The sequence below is a fragment of the Emys orbicularis genome, chromosome 3 (genome assembly GCF_028017835.1).
Source record: "Emys orbicularis isolate rEmyOrb1 chromosome 3, rEmyOrb1.hap1, whole genome shotgun sequence".
NCBI lineage: Eukaryota > Metazoa > Chordata > Testudines > Emydidae > Emys > Emys orbicularis.
In genome coordinates this window covers 154,983,140-154,999,217 of record NC_088685.1, presented here as the reverse complement: position 1 = coordinate 154,999,217, position 16,078 = coordinate 154,983,140, and the positions used below count along the sequence as shown (strand labels likewise).

Sequence of the window (16,078 nt, the reverse complement as noted above, 5' to 3'; positions counted from 1 at the left end):
TAGAAAACCAAACAAAGTAGGTGCCTGCATTTCAAGGAGGGAATTGCCTAAGTCAGCCATAAGCGGGGCTCCCTTCAAACCATGAATCCCATGTCAGTGTTCCTTTTATGGGTGCTTCTGACCTCCGAACACCCACCCATAGCAGCAGCCTCTGTTACTAGTGCTCCTCCTGACCCAATAATCCACACTGGGTCTGAAGCTTTTAATCCAGGAGGAACTGATGACGACTCACTGAAGTTAGTAGGATGGCTCTGGGGACCAGTAATAGGACACAGAGCCTTCCTCCTCCTCCCTGATCTCCAGTTCAAATCCAGCCCAGGTGAAAAAGAGGCTAAAAGTCATTACCCTCTGCAGGCTGTTTGATGATGTATAAGAAATAAGAGGTGGGTCTCATTCAAGTTCCTACCAGAGAGGTGTCCGAATCACAGACATCATGCTTGCCACCAGTTGGCCCCTTTGTTGACAATCTCAAGTCAGAGACCAAAAAATGAATTGGCAATGGAGACTGAGCTCTGCTCTCATGACTAGAGAGAGAGGGTCTCTACAGGCTAGGGTGAAGGCACACTGGCAGGGTCATGCGGGGGAAGCTTGCACTTCTATGGCTGGTTATTGCACCGGTTGAGTGGCTCCATTAGGTCTCCAGGATGCCAGTCTGGCACCTTCCACTAGCATTTCATTGACATATTTTAAAACAAAGCCAAGCACCTTATCCTAAAGATAACAGCACCAAAAGGGTGGGAAGTTAGTGCCAACCAGCCTTACACTGATAACCAGGACTGAAAAGGTCACTGATAGCTAAACAGAGCAAGGGGTCTCATTGCGTTGCAAACATCTCAAATGCTGTCTTTTACCTCTATTTAATGCCATGATTGCCCTCATGTCCCACAGTCAGCAGAGGACATAGTCAGTGTAGGATTCATGGCTTGCAAATCCAGGGAGAAGGAAGGGGGAATATGCAGCCATGCAGCTGTTAGATGAACTTAGGCAAGAGAGGATATAACAACAGTAAGACTTGGCACTTACATAGGACTTTACATTTTCAAAGCTCTATGCAAACATTAGCTAGCTAACCCTCCGAACACCCTGTGGTAGGTAAGAGTTATAATCCTCATTTCACAGATGGGAGGTAGAGAAGTTAAGTGACTTGTTGAAGGCCACACAGAAAGTCAGTGGCAGAGCCAAGATTAAAAAACAGGAGTTCCTGGCTCCAAGCCCTAAACTCAGTCCAATGGACCACACCGCCTCCCACTACACCATGCTGCCTCAGGATGACAGAGGGTATGTCTACACTGCAATAGGGAGGTGTGATTGCAGACATACCAGAGCTAGCTTTGATGAAAGAAACTGGGTTCTATAGAAATTACTCTACAAACCTACAGAAATGAATAGAGAATGGGATCCTTTACACAGGTTTTCTGAACCGGCCTACAGAATTCTACAAGTTGAAATGAAAGGGATGGCCTTTCTCTCAGGTTTCTCCATAAGGAATTTGAAGATGCTCATGTTAAATCACATTGATTTCCTTACAAAGTAACCCTTGTTGATGGAGAGTTATTTGCAACTATGTAATTTGGGTTTGCTGTTGAATTATTGCTTTATTTCTTTTTGCTGTATACTCTATCGAACCTCCAAATCCCAAACTCCTTATCCTTCCCTCCCCCTTCCTTAATAAATATGCCACCTCAATGAATACCACTTGTTAGCTGCCTCCTGAATTCTACTCATTCTGCAAACGCCCTCATGGTGGGTAGGTATTGTTTATTTTTTTTGGAGATTTCTAGGTGGAGGACCCATGTGCTGACATAAAAAGCTGAACCCAGGGATCATTTACACCAATGCCTCAGCTTTAGCGCCTATGATGTAATACCTTGGGTCGGAGGGCTGTTTCATCCAAATACAACACCATGCATTCATCTGTTCTGCAAGAGTGCTCTGCAAAAGTTAACCAACAGCTGAGGAAACAAAGGTAGCAGAAGTCCAGCTTTGGGGACTTTCAGCAGCAGTGGGAAGAAATGCCATTGCATGTTGTCTTACAGCTTCTTTGTGTAATGTTTCATCTTGGGTCCCCTTTATCTAGTCCATGTCTTTCTTCTCTCAGCCAGGCAGCTGCTTGTGTTGCTGGCAGATGGGGCAGGTTATAATTGCCTAACGTGTAGTGTATTCCCCACCTGTTTACTCCTGCCCCAGGGGGACATGTGAGACACCTGCTAAGCAACCAGTGATTCCTCCGCACAAAGCAAAGAGAGGTTTATTTCATTTTTTGGTGTCTACGCCATTTGTCAAACTGTGTCTCGCTCTGCGGACCAAGATCAAACGAGCCTTTTGTTAAGGCCGAAGTCTGCTAGGATCATCAGCAGAAGCTTAGCAGGACCAGCTTTTATTTATTTTTCCCGGCGAACACATTGTGCTTAATGAGAAAAGAAAAGCCCCCTTCTTCTCTCGTAGAAAATATAGTGCCCCAGATCCCAAGTGGAACATTTTTAGTGTGGAGATTTGGAAATCTTGACATACTTACAACCTCAACGGCTTTCAATCCAGTCTTTATGTTGTTAACTTCCTTCTCCAGCTCCATCAGGCTGCAAGGGAGACATAGAGACGCAGCAGTTAAAACAAAAAGAGCAGTGTTACACAGGAATACAGGAACTGCTATAGCAGAACAGACCACTGGTCCATCAAGTCTGGGATCCTGCCTCTGGCACCAGTCATGCCAGATGCTGGGGACTGGGGGAAAGGCTCTGTGCTGCCTTTTGTATGTGATGTAAAACCCAGGTCCTACCTGCTTGTGGTCAGATTAAAGATCCCATGGTATTTATGGAGAGGAGAAAAAGGTTTAAACTCAGAACATCTGTCACAGGATGCAAGATACCGGCCCGTGAACTCAACCCAGCGCTCTAGCATGGAGTACTAGCCACAGGGCTGGTTTGTAATAATTGCCTGATTCACAGGCAGAGAACTCAGCTTCAGCACACACATCACAATGGTCTCAAATCAGTTTCACACCCATTTTCTCCCCCACTTAACTACAGAATCCCATTAGGGACAAACTTATTACTAACCTATCCTTTTATCATGCACTATCTAAATACTGTTGTTGACTATTTCATCACATAGGAGCCCATAGGAGCTAACATCGTAGGTTAGCACAATCTTACCCTAAAGATCACTAACAGACAAACTCCTAAACTGTAGTGTTGTACTGGATATCTCCTTAGCATACAAAAGTCAGAGTACTTTTCATTACCACTAGGAGATGAAGTCTGTCACCTCTAGATCACTGGCTAGAAATTGGTTGCAGGTTACTAGTGAGTGGAAAATTGTTTCTCAAACTCTCAACCAATTCCTTAGTGAAGAAGTGTCCACATTTGAAAACCCAGTACTGGTGCTGAGTTATGTCTATGTGAGAGCTTGGAGCACAGAACTTCTCTCTTTATAACCTGCGTTCATTTTCCCCTAGCTTTTCACAGGCTGTAGAAGTACCAGACCGAGCCAGCTCTTCATACAAGGAACCATGGCTGGGCAAATACTGCACACAGGTATTCTGGAACAGTGCTTTGGGAAAACTCCAAAATAGTTTTGAAGGTAGTTGAAACCTTTTTATTCGCTTTCCACAAATATCCACAGGAACTTTTTTGTTTATAACAAAAACTTTAGTGAAAAGTGAAAGTGTCCCAAACCCTTGTGCAAAAGTGTGTCTGTACAAAGGTTTGCATGACCATCTTGAAAATGGCTTAAACAGCCCGGGACTTATTTGCTGGGTTTTGTTTTGTTTTTTATGTTTTTTTAAACAACCTCCAAATATCCAGCATGGAACATTATATAATGTAGGTTACCAATCACACAGCACGAGTAGTGAATTACAAACAAATAGTCTAGTTATGGTGACTAGTTCAGGAGTATCAAGCAGGACACGTTTGCATAAAACTCTCAATGATTTCACAAATGACTAGGCAGATCCTCAGCTGGTGTAAGTCAGCATGGCTGTCAATGGAACCAAGGCAATTAACACCAGCTGAGGAGCTAGTCCTTACTTGGGAATACAGCAGCAGAGCAAATCTATAAGCAACTAAATGCTTGATTGAAAGCCCACTGAAGTCAATGGAAATTTTTCCTTTAACTTCAATGGACTTTGAATCAAGACGCAAGACTGACAGTAGCATTGGACTTACTTGACTTTTGCTGCTTCCGGAAGATGCTGCAGCTCAGACTGCATGTCTAGGATATCTGTGTAGTTCTTCTCAAAGATCATAATTAAGTAGTGCAACAGGGTAATATTCCTAAAATAAAAAGGACACAGATGAGAAAGGAAAGATGGTGGGGGTAATGCCAGCCATTGCAAAGGGTTTGGAGATGGAATCTGGTATGTCAAATGAGGTGAACTTCACATAATGAATCAGCAACTCTGTTAATGAAATGAAAATATCACCAATTAAAAGAGACTATTCTCCCAAGGATCATTCCCTCCAAGAACTAAAGGGAGCTGGGACTTAGGGATGCCATAGGATCTGCAGAGGACATTCCAGATATGGACACTCAGGCTCATCCAGGCCAAAGGAAAAAACTATCTAGGCAGCAGCTACATAGGGGATGAGTAACCTCAGAATGTGTATACAGGAAGCACATGGCAGTAGTTAAAACAAAGTTCAGGTTTATTGGTTTAATGTCTTTAAGATAGGGATTAATTCCAAGTGACTTCTTATGGCAGTTACTCATTCTGTGACAGCCTGAAGCCATTCCCCCTGAAACTGTTGTCTCATTAGATCCCGGCAAAGGGGTGGGGGAGGAGGGGTACGGCCTAGTAAATACCAGCGTGGGAGACATTCAAGGGGAACCTAAAGTGCTGCAGGGTATCACTGATTCAGTAGGTGGCACTCTTTCCTCTGAGTCAGTACAGAACCTATGCTCCGGAATCAGGGCCGGCTCTGGCTTTTTTGCCGCCCCAAGACAAAAACAAAAACAAAAACCTGCAGGGCGGCCGGAGTGGCGAAGCAAAAAAACAAAAACAAAAAAACTGTGCAGGGCGGCTGGAGCCAGGGTGCAAGGGGACTCCCCGTGCTGCAAACATGCCCCGGGCAGTGGAGTGCGTGCCCCGCTAGTGGGGGAGGGAGCAGGGGGGAAAGAGAGGGAAGCCACCCCAAGCACTGCGTTTTGGATGAGAAGTAAAAATTGTGGCCCTGGCTTCTTGTGGCTGCTAAAGATTCCATGTCTCTTTTTGCAAAAGAAAGGATATTAAATACAGGTAGCGTTGCTGTATGCAGTTAAACAGCTGACGAGTTCCACCCAAGATGTGACTGAATTGCAGTGCTGTATTAATTGCTTCTAAAGCACTTCAGGTTCCTGCAGAGTGAAAGAAGCATTGAAATGTAAAGGTAAGACATCATTTGAAATTCTCTACAGTATGTCACCGCAGGAAGCAAGATGCAGCATGGTAGCTTTCATTTGCTTGGGGACTTTCAAGCCTACCTGTCTATGCTGGATTTAGTGTCTGCAATTTTGTTCAGGCTGGAGACTTTGAAGCCATACGCACTTCCCCTTTGGCCCTTGTTCATGTAATTGCCAAAAGCCAGGACAACCTCCAAGAGCTGCTTCAAGCGCTTGCTGCGGGTGAGCTCTTTGGAGGCCAGAAGAATGGCTTGAAAAGAAGTAAAAGATGACCCAAGGTTACATCACAGCAGCTTTTCTGAAGGCATTTATCCTCTGATTCTAAGCATTCCAAAGCACAGCCCCAGGGATCCCCAGTCTCAAAGCGTCCAATCCTGGGGTCGATCACGGCCTCAACCAGGGCAATGTCATTTGAAAATGCTGAATGGAACATGCTCACGTGCTCACTGTAATATCCAAGGAGGGGGCCTAGGAGCAGTTTAAATACCTGAATGAATCCTATCTTACCCTCCTCAAAAAGGGCACATTTACAGAAGAGCACCAGGGACTGTGTGTATCTGCTGTTACAGCCACACCTGATGGGGAATTACAGGGGTTGGGGCTGTGAAGAAAGTCTGCCTTTAGAAAAAGGGCACACAGCGTTGGTGGCTCCATGGCACAGGGTAAGGTAGAGGGTAGCAGTTAGGACACATTCTGCAGTAACAACTTTATTGAACCTTCGCATGTAATGACAACGTTGGCTGGTGGTCTTGCCTTGTACTGACTGACTCTCTACAAACACGGCATGTGGGTAAATCTCTCAGACATTCCCTGCCCCTCACCGACTCCCTGCAGAGGCCTTTGCCATACCTTCCACTTTAGGCTTGCATTCTGCCAGCCTCTCTGGGAACTTCTTCTTAAAGAATAACGCCTGCAGCCGCTGCTGGTAGTGATCGATCCTACATAAGGGGAAGCAGAGGGACACCATGAAGCTCGGGGTACCTATGAAGGCAACGCTCAAACACAGATTCAGCACAGACACAGTTCATTTTATACACAAAACTGAGCCAGAGGTGGGATTACTGAAGCAGCCTGCAGCATATAAAGGCCTATTGCTCCCAATGCCTGTCGGTCAGTGTCAGGTGCTAATACTCAGACTGAGGAGTATAGCATAAGGACACAGGGTTTGTACTTCTACCAGTTGCCCATGAGATATGGTTAGTTTCCAGTCTCTTTCAGAAAGATGCATTTTTATAGTAGACTCCAAATGGGGTAAATGGAAAAGGGGTCCCACCCAGGAGAGGTGTCAGGTTGGGATAGGGAAAGGGACAGATCCCAGTGGGGGGAGGTGGGGGAAAATGTGACAGACAGATGGAAAAGGAGTGTGTGATGAGTCCCAACTAGGAGATCCAGCAGTTGAAAGCCAGATATGAACATCTGTGTACGTGAACAGTGTTGGATGGGTGGAACAAACATGTTCTGGTCAATTCAGAGATTCCCCCTAAATGGCACCCAGAGAGAGTTCTTACCACCGAGAAATGCTTATATAATGACTTGAAATGTCTTCACATTGTGGATGTCTGGGAGCCCCAAGGTGTAATTCAGTGCAGAATCTGGCCCACAATATCTTGATTGTTTTCCATCAATGTCACATTATCCATTTTCTACCACAATTACAGCAGCTCCCAAGAAGCCCCCAGGGCATTTTCTCAGCATGTTACACAGACCTGCTCATTTCATAGAGGAATCGATCAGCCCGGGCCATGCGGTCAATTTCGTGTTTATGTTCCTCCAGTAGGTCGATATCGCTCTTCTCAGGAACAAACTTCAGCAGCTAGAACCACAGAGGCAAATCAAAAACAAGCATGAGGGATCCAGAGAGAGAGAGAGAGAGAGAGAGAGACACCCACGCAGATGGAGAGTGAGACTGCGTGCAAGAGAGTGAATTGTTGTGCTACTGTGAGGAAGAGCAGCTCTGATTCCCTCAAGTGACTGAATTCTGCTCTTAGTTACACCAGTGTAAATCTAGAAAGAACTTCTTGCACTCCCACAGCAGATTTACATTGATGTAAGTGAGTAGAATCTGCCCCGCCAAGTGGAGATTATCTATTCCACTCACCCTACAGTACCACACAAAGCCCCAACTATCTCTCTCCTCTCCTGCCCTGCTCTGCAGAAACAATAAACAATATCTAAGCCACTGTATATGTGCCTGACACAGGCTGCTATTCATGTGCTGACCTTAAAAGCTCATACTGTGACAGATTTTTGACATATCTGGTGGGAGTCGTGCTTCAATCTGGTTATAAATATTGTCATGCACACACCCCGGCACACATTCACGGGGAGCAAATTGCCTGCGAGAAACACCAAGCAGTGGATCTGCTTTTTATCATTGCTCTAATATTTTATCTAAAGAAACCAACAATCTGATATTGAGATGCAGAGCAGCTGAATCTCTCTGACACATCAGGGGAGCCGGGCAGAGGCTTGTAAATTTTTGTGTATACAATTAAACATTAAGGTCAAGCATAAAAAGGGACCATCTCCTATGGAGGGGTCAGAATAATAAAGAATAAGAAGCTGACGACTTTGCACTTTTTAATGCAAGGATCTCTAAGCACTGTCCAAATATGGGTAAGCATCATTACCCCCATTTCACAGATGGGAAAACTCAGGCAAAGAGTGAACCAACAGCAGAATTAGTAATAGACCCAAGGTCTCCAGTTTGCTGCTCTAATCACTAAACCAGAAATGAAGTAAAGGAGAATAGCCAGCAAAAAAAAAGGAGAAGTGGGTTGAATAGGAGAGCAGAAGTAGAGGGAAAGTAGAAATTAAGAGAAAGAAAAACTATTACTAATAAAAAATCATAACCACACATTCTCTAGATCAGGAAACTGAAGTTATAATGTAATAGAAAAACTTAGTGAACCAAACTCTTCCAAGTGTGACTCCATCAAAATCAATGGAGTTACACCAGGGATGCATTTGGCACACTGGGCAAAATTCTCCTCTTTTACATGAGTACAATTATGTCTCAGGGCCAAATTCAGACCTACTATAAGCGGAGGCATTTCCAGTGAAGTTGACTGAGCTGCATCCACTTATCCTAGGTCTTAAATGGGCCCAATGAGCTGCTCCAAGAGGAGGAACTGGCCCATTATCCTTAGACCAACCATTGTAAGAAGTAATTGTGATTCTTCTCACCTGCTCCAGCATATCTTTGGCCAAGTCTTCTTGTTCATCCATCTTCAAGATAGCCCGTTTGATTTCGTCATTGGACAGCTTCAACCTTTCAATAGTGTTAATAGTGCCCCATTAGTAATTTGAGGAATACAAAAAGCCCCCCCAGAAAGCACAAGGCATAAAAGGCCACATTGACAGCTTCAACACAGGGCCTCCTGTGACACTCTTCTCCTCCTCCTCCCCCCCCCCCCCCCCGCGCTTTGCTAGTCTAAAGAAGTCAGTCGCCTTTGTTAAGATGATCTAACCAATTCTGGTGTACAAAGACTTTCCAGATCATACTTTTTTTTCCCTCTTCAGCTAATCGAAGTCACATCAAAAGCAGGAGGAGAACAACAACAACAACAACTGGCTCCTCATAGATCAGAATTCCTTTTACCTTCCCTCATCACAGACACCTTCCTTTTCAAACACTTTTACTCTTCACACCCTGAATCTACATACCATTGAATCCAACTATGAATCTAAGCTTCACCTCTGGGAATATTAAAGGATCTCCTGGCCACTGAGTAAGGGTGTTGAACCTTCCCTTCTGGATCAGGGAATAGGTTTGTTTTGTGCAAGTGTATTGGTTTTGCTTGAGAAATTCACTGTGCCAGCATTCACAGCTGAAAAGGGAATTGACAGCATGAATTTAGGCAAGTAGTGAGTTATACCCCTCAGCAGTGCTAGCCACTTCAACATAGGAGCTCCTGTGCCAGACGGTCAAGGTGGTAAAATTATCATCCTCCTCTCACCAGCCTCTGCCCTATTCTTTAGAGGTCTGCAGTTAATTAGGCAATCAGTTATAGCAAAACAAGCAGGCCTCAGTGAATTGATCAAAGAGTCTTTTCACCTCTAGGTCACCAGTTCAAATCCAATGCAGACCAGCAGCAATCAAAACTTGTTACCATCTAATGGCTGCCAGCTGGCTTTTCTGAAATGGGCTTGGTGGTCCACAATCCAGTTCTTAGTGAACTGCTGTCCATATTACGAAGTCCACACACCATATTTGACATCCTCATTGGTTGTTCCGAGATGGAATGGACCACAAAGGGAACTGCCATCTTACTCCCAAAGAAAGTCTCTACATCGGGGTGAAGCCTACAGGCAAGGCAAGGCAAAGTGGGGAGTGGGAGGGGGGAGGAGAAGCTTTTGTGCAGAAAGGACTTCAGTCTCCATGGACTTTCCCCAATCACTGCATTACTTAACATTTAGTAGAGGGGGGAAAACAAAAATAAATGAGTCATGGGGTTGATGAATGCAGCAGAATGTTTTTGTCTTCAGTGCTGAGAAACATCACGGTAACATTTCATGCTGCTGTTGCCATTTGGATAGGATCACGTTTTTGGAACTATGCAAAAGCAAATGTAAATGCTTTATTTTTACAGACAGGAAATATTACTAAATCTGAGAAATTTAAATCATTTTAATGTTGCCCAATATAATAAACAGCTGGGAACTAAAATATGAATCAGCAGACATTCAAAAGCTTTTTAAAAATTATGCTTCCTAACTAGCTTCAGCTATGCTGTTCCCAACTATTCATCCAGTCTGTTTTAGAAATGAAGCTATAGTAGAAATGGTGCACAGGGCCAACTGCCAGCACAAAAGGTAAGGAAACTAGATTTCCATACAAGGCATACAGTTGAGCCACAGTTAGAAGAGATGAGAGGATTAAAAGGCTTGGAAATGAAAGGTTGGAAAAAAACATTTTACTTCTAGGTTACCAGGTTGACTCAAGCTCAGCTCAACACAGGGGGAACTGGGTGAAATTCTATGGCCTGAATTAAACTAGAGATCAGACTAGATGATCTAATGGTCTGACCCCTTCTGCCCTCAAAATCTATCAGTCCTAAAATCTGTGAGTCTATGAACTTGCTAGTGATCAAAACCGGTTACAATCTGATGGCTGAAGAGCCTAATGTGAAATTATTTGGTGGGTCTCTGCCTACTTCCTAGCAGATGCATACACATTGTGGCTACATAAATGTTATGGTTTTGTTTTTCTTGGGACTGCACCTTTACATTTCTAGGAGACTGCTCTCTGCAGGAGGTAGGTGCCATATTGTGAGGCAGAGATCCTGCAGACTGTTACAGAGGAGACACGCACACTGTGCTCTCACATGGAAATCTAACTTTGTCTTTACTCTGATTTTCACCCTGACCTAAAATAGAAACAATTCAGGCTGAGAGGATATGGAAAAACATAGCATTCATTACGTAGATCATCCTCTCCAACTGGCATCAGTTTCAACAAGGGGCCCAAAACTGAACAGACAGGTTTGAGGTACATTGGCAAAGACAGTGGGAGAAGCTCATGTTGCTGCTGGTCACTAATCTGTTCTGTGGCCTAACTGAAGACTTCAGTTTCCAACTCCATCGACCTGGCACCTTTCACCAGCACCAAAATCACTTCATGCATCTTTTGTTCAAAACTATTTGAGAGCCCCAAAATGACAGACAGCTACACAAATACTGATTTTTTGGATGCATCTGTGCCCAACCACGAGCAGGAAAATATCTGGCTTGGTTGACCCAGTCCATATTAGAGAGTGCCATAAAGCTTGCCCAATCATCTGCAGGGAGGCAGTTGAGCTTGGTCACTTGCAAGCCTGTAATGGGGTCATGAAGACTGCAAGTGGGCATCCCAGACTATTACAGATCCTATTAAATCTGATAGAAGGGTCTCATCAAAATGGGGTTTATTTTTCTGTTGGGGCAGTAACTGCTTGTAACACTTGAAACGTCAACAGCACAAACATGGATTCCCACAGTTAGAAGCCAGCTGAACAACTGGCCCAAAGGGTTGTTAATCAAACGATTCTCGTTATATTTTCGAAACTCCCAATCAACCCTGTAGTAGATCTGAAAATCTCCAACAGTAACGTGAAACAGATGTGTTGCATTTAAACAGAAACAGGTGAACTGATTAAACAGGAACCTAAAGCAGATGCGTAAAATCTTTCCATTCAAGACTGAATAGAGGTTTCCCTGACGTGTGGTACAGACACCAAATTAAAGTGTATTTATGGCCCAAAAAGTGACACTGTAGAAATTACAGCTCAGCATTGGAGAGCTATTCTCCAACATCAGTGACTTTCTTACCAACTCTCCAGAGCCAAAGATTATTTATCCAACTGCCACAGTCCTCCAGACTCCAAATGGCATGTGTAATTCCAGCTGCGTCCTCTCTGCTTCATATATCTTCACTGACAACAGAGATCTTGGCCACAAACCCAGCTGGTGACATATGACTTAAAAGGGAATGCAGCACCCTCTTCTTCAGCTACAATAGGCTTCGTCTATAGTGCAGACAGTGCCCAAAACTGCATTCAATCCTGCCCCAGCCTTGGTCAGATGGAAAAAGGACCTAAAGAGCCGTGGAAGGAATCCCACCCTCTTCTCCTTGCCCATCCCTCCCCGCATGGTAATGGAGCAAGGAGACCCAACTGCTTGTGGCTTCTTCTAGTGGCATTAAAGCTGAACAATTACCAAATAGCTTCTAATATGGTACTTAGCTTCCCTCCTTCTATCCCCTCTGGACACATAAATAATCCCTATTGACTCTGCAGAGTAATTCATCACTAATCTCCCCAGGACACCTCCGCTGATTTAACGCCAGCTTCACTTGCAGACATCAAGTGGCTTATTGTTTGGTCCTCTCAGAGAAAGACGTCTGCCTGACTCAGAACATGCCCGGGAGACATGCCGTCGTTTCGCATCAATCTCCCTTACAGACATCCAGCACTTTCTCATTTTTCTTCCTTAAAGATATCCATTGATTCAAGCTGGTGTTACCCCTTCCCCCTCCGCTGCAAGACCAACACAGTACACCCATCATTCAGCCGCCAACTCTCTCCAGAAAAGGAAAGAGCAACTCAGTTTACTGCTCCACTCCTGGGCAAGTACTGTTAGGTCTTGCTCAGCTTTCAAAGAAGTGCAGTCACCTACTGCAAGGGTACCATGAAGTTATTCAAAGTATGCTAACTTTTCCTACCAAGAGGATGTCATTCCCACTCTTCCTCTCTCTTTTTACTCACAGAATAGGTATAGCAGCACTGAACTTCTCCTCCACACACACACATTCTCACATGCCCCATTGAATCCTGACCTAGAGAGATGGCTATAGGGTAAGAAGGAAGCTCATGTGCCATCTGATCTTGGCCTTTACTGAAACTACCAGCCAAGGCTGGCACATGGTATGTTTTTGGGATGCGGATATTTGTCTTAAAGGAAATGGAATGACTCCCTCTCCCCCACAACAGTCACCAAACTGCCATTCGATAATAGTGCCTGCTATTCACTGCCAAACCTGGCTGAATTTGAACTGGTGGCCACATCCCATGACTGATCCCCTGAGCTATCCCTATAATACACAAGAGTAAACTGATACACTGATATAAGCCCATTTACAAGTGTTCACACACACAGCTGCACTACTGCACCAGTTTAACATCATATCTTTTGTTAAGCCAGTGCAACTTGTGTGTGCAGACGAACCTTCCCAATTACATGGAGAGAAAGTCCTAATTGCCTTCACTTCACTTTGCTTACAGAGAAATGTCACTCCTCTATAACTGGGCTTCAACGAGCTATCTCCAGACAGAGGTTAATTACTTCATTCCAGGAAGATGGTAACCCCACCTGTTCCTGCTCAAGGAGAGAGATGCTCACTGCCCTGTGTGGGAGGGACAAGGAGAAAACTTTTGGCTCCCTTTCACACTTAGGCTGATCCCAAGTGGAGCATGCAGAGGGGCTGAGCTAGTCTTGCTACTGCTTCTCCCAGCAGGGAGTGACTACACAACCTTCCAGAGCGACCTTCTCTCATAGCTGCCAGCACAGCCTGCCAGAGGTGAGGAGAGATGCTGCCATCACTGCTGGGTGATGTGGTTGCCATGGCAGGGGGCAGGGGCTAGGAGTGCTCTGTGGGAGTGGTTCCATACCCAGTCCCCTTCATGTCTGGACTGAAGTGGTTGGAAAGTTGGAAGTGCTGAGAAGGCAGTACCATGTGGCAGACTGGTGTGATACCCAACCCTAGAGTACGTCTACACTGCAATAAAAGATGTGCTGCATGGCCATAGCTGGCCTGAGACAGCTGACTTGGGCTCGCAGGGCACAGGCTGTGGTGCTAAAAATTGCAGGGTAGATGTTTGGGTTGGGTGGAATTCGGGCTCAGAGACCCACCTCCCCTCACATGGTTTCAGAGTCTGGCCTCCAGCCCAAGTGCAAACATCTGCAGTTCACCTCAGTTACACCTGGGTGTATCTCTACCTATGGCACTTCTGTAGCACTCACCATGGTTCCTGTCCTCTGGGGATGGGCACTGATGACCAATTCCTGCACAGGAGCAACAGGCGTGAATGGCCCACTTGCATGCAACAGTCCCAGTGTAATAGTCTCTGCCAAGGCCTCAGCTAGGCTAGCTGACGAGTGGCACACAAGTACATGCTTTCAGTACAACGCTCCCTTCGTATGAAAAACGTTATTTGCAATAACTGCCCATGTCCACACTGATTCACAGAGATAAACAACGTAAGACACCTGGCCTGCACAGGACAAACACTACACGGAATTGTGCAAGGACACCATATTAAATCAGGGAATCCGAACACTTGGAACAGACAAAGAAAAGGTATAGGCAAAGGAGAGCAGAGAAATTTCCAGCTGAGAGCTGAAAAGAGATGAAGAGTTGATGAGGTCCAGAGGGACAGGCAGGCTGTTCCAGGCCACAGAAGTCTGACCAGAGACCTCTGACCTGGTGGACACTGGGGATATCAGGAATATCGTGAGGGAGGCTGATTTCTGATGTGGCAGAAACTGGTGCATGTCAGAAACACCACAGAAGAAGCTGTTCTTGAACCTGGTGAGAGCCAGGACACACCAGAGAGAGTTGGTCCTGTGACCTGGCTCAAATGGGACGTACTGGAGGTACTGTGAGAGAAACTGACCTTGTGAAACATTCAGAGCAGCATTTTGGATGCTTATCTGAGCCCTTTGCAGTTGGCTTATAGCTACCTGACATGGACTAGGGCTTGGATCTAGACTCCTCAGGCTCCACAACATGAGTATTGCACCCACTGCACTGGAGAAAACCCCAAGGTTTCAGTGATGGTAAATGGCCAGGGGGGGAAAAAAAAGTTTTCACGAGGAAGAGGATGAGGAGGAAGGTGACACTGAAGGACATTTACCAAATAATTTCCTAGTCAACAGAAATCAACTAGCATTCCAATTTTCATCCCCTTTAATTTATCCCAGTTAATCCCTTCTGCCACAGTCTTGTTAAATATGAGCGAGATGGCTATTTCCCACTCCAGCTAGGTTTTGGCTTGTTGGGCCCTATGAAATATGAGCTCTGCCTGACCCTTTCTAACACAGTGTTAGTAAAACAAAATCATTCGAGTAGTTGGAAAAACCTCATACAGCTATTTTACTTTAAAGGACACGACAGTTTAGTGTAAACAAAGGGGGAATAAACTACGGGGATGTATGCACACTTACAGTCAATTGGAAACAGCTGTTGGAAAGTACTACAGCAACCTGAGAGTTGGATCTGCAACTTTGGATTTTAGGATTGCACAAATGCACTCTGTGTTTGCTTAGCATCTTTTTTAAAACAAACAAACAAACGAACACTTATTGCGTACGCCTGCGTGCGCATAAGATGCATTTCAAAGAGGGCAGGGAAAGCAACATGCTCATGGATGCCGATCCCCTTCCCTGATTGGAGAATTTCACTTTGAAAGGCTTGGTGGAGGCTGGGAGGGAAGGATAAAGAAGCCGGGGAAGGAAGGAAACAGCAAAGGCATGATAAAATCCCTTGTAATTATTGTCTACAATCAACCCGAAAAAGCCACATACTGCACTTGGAAGTAAATCTGACTATAGCCCGAGGAACAGAAAGGCATGAATTGAAAGGAACCTTTTGCCCAAAGATTTTTGCTTCTTTTGTCTTAAATGGGTATTGTGAGGTTGGGAGAGGATTATGGAGCTGTGAATTCTAAATAAAACAACAATTTTGGGGCACATTGTTAGGTCCTTACTCCGCCTTTACTCAGGGAAAGCGCCCATTGTACGTTATAAAATTTTTATTTTATAGGCTATTTAATGCACATGGAAAATGCTGGGTTGATAGCCCTGGAGATGGGTGTTTCCTAGTTGCACAGAAAACACCGCAAGCGTCCCTCGCTACTGCTCTATCCATTAGGCTTAAATCTAACCTCCTCAAAGAAAGAAATGAGAGTTCATTCTCCATTTTCCATTCAGTCCTTGGCCTCTCTATTAAGACAATGGGGTCAGAATGTCATTTGCTGTGGGCACCACTTATCTCGAGATGTTGGTAATGGGGAACAAGTCCCCATTTTGAATCCAAACTAGATCAGTAGCTACTCAAAGTCATGCTCATTTGATGATGGCTTGGTGGACCATGTGAAATGAGCTGATGGCGCTCAGCCTAAGTCCTAGAATACAAGTGTCCACATCTCAGAACCACTCCCCA

General features: G+C 44.9%; 1 protein-coding gene across 3 annotated transcripts in view; it reads right to left on the bottom strand.

The window, feature by feature from the left end:
- Positions 1-16,078, bottom strand: part of DAAM2 (dishevelled associated activator of morphogenesis 2) — a 147,017-nt gene that overhangs the window by 16,014 nt on the left and 114,925 nt on the right. For 2 of the 3 annotated variants that reach the window (XM_065401898.1, XM_065401899.1), the window contains exons 16-21: positions 8,566-8,650; positions 7,086-7,192; positions 6,229-6,317; positions 5,461-5,629; positions 4,167-4,274; positions 2,516-2,576 (exon numbers count right to left, since the gene is read on the bottom strand). In XM_065401898.1, coding sequence (XP_065257970.1) covers positions 2,516-2,576; positions 4,167-4,274; positions 5,461-5,629; positions 6,229-6,317; positions 7,086-7,192; positions 8,566-8,650 — 619 coding nt within the window. The remainder of the gene's footprint in view (positions 1-2,515; positions 2,577-4,166; positions 4,275-5,460; positions 5,630-6,228; positions 6,318-7,085; positions 7,193-8,565; positions 8,651-16,078) is intronic. The other variant, XM_065401900.1, reaches the window with a different exon arrangement.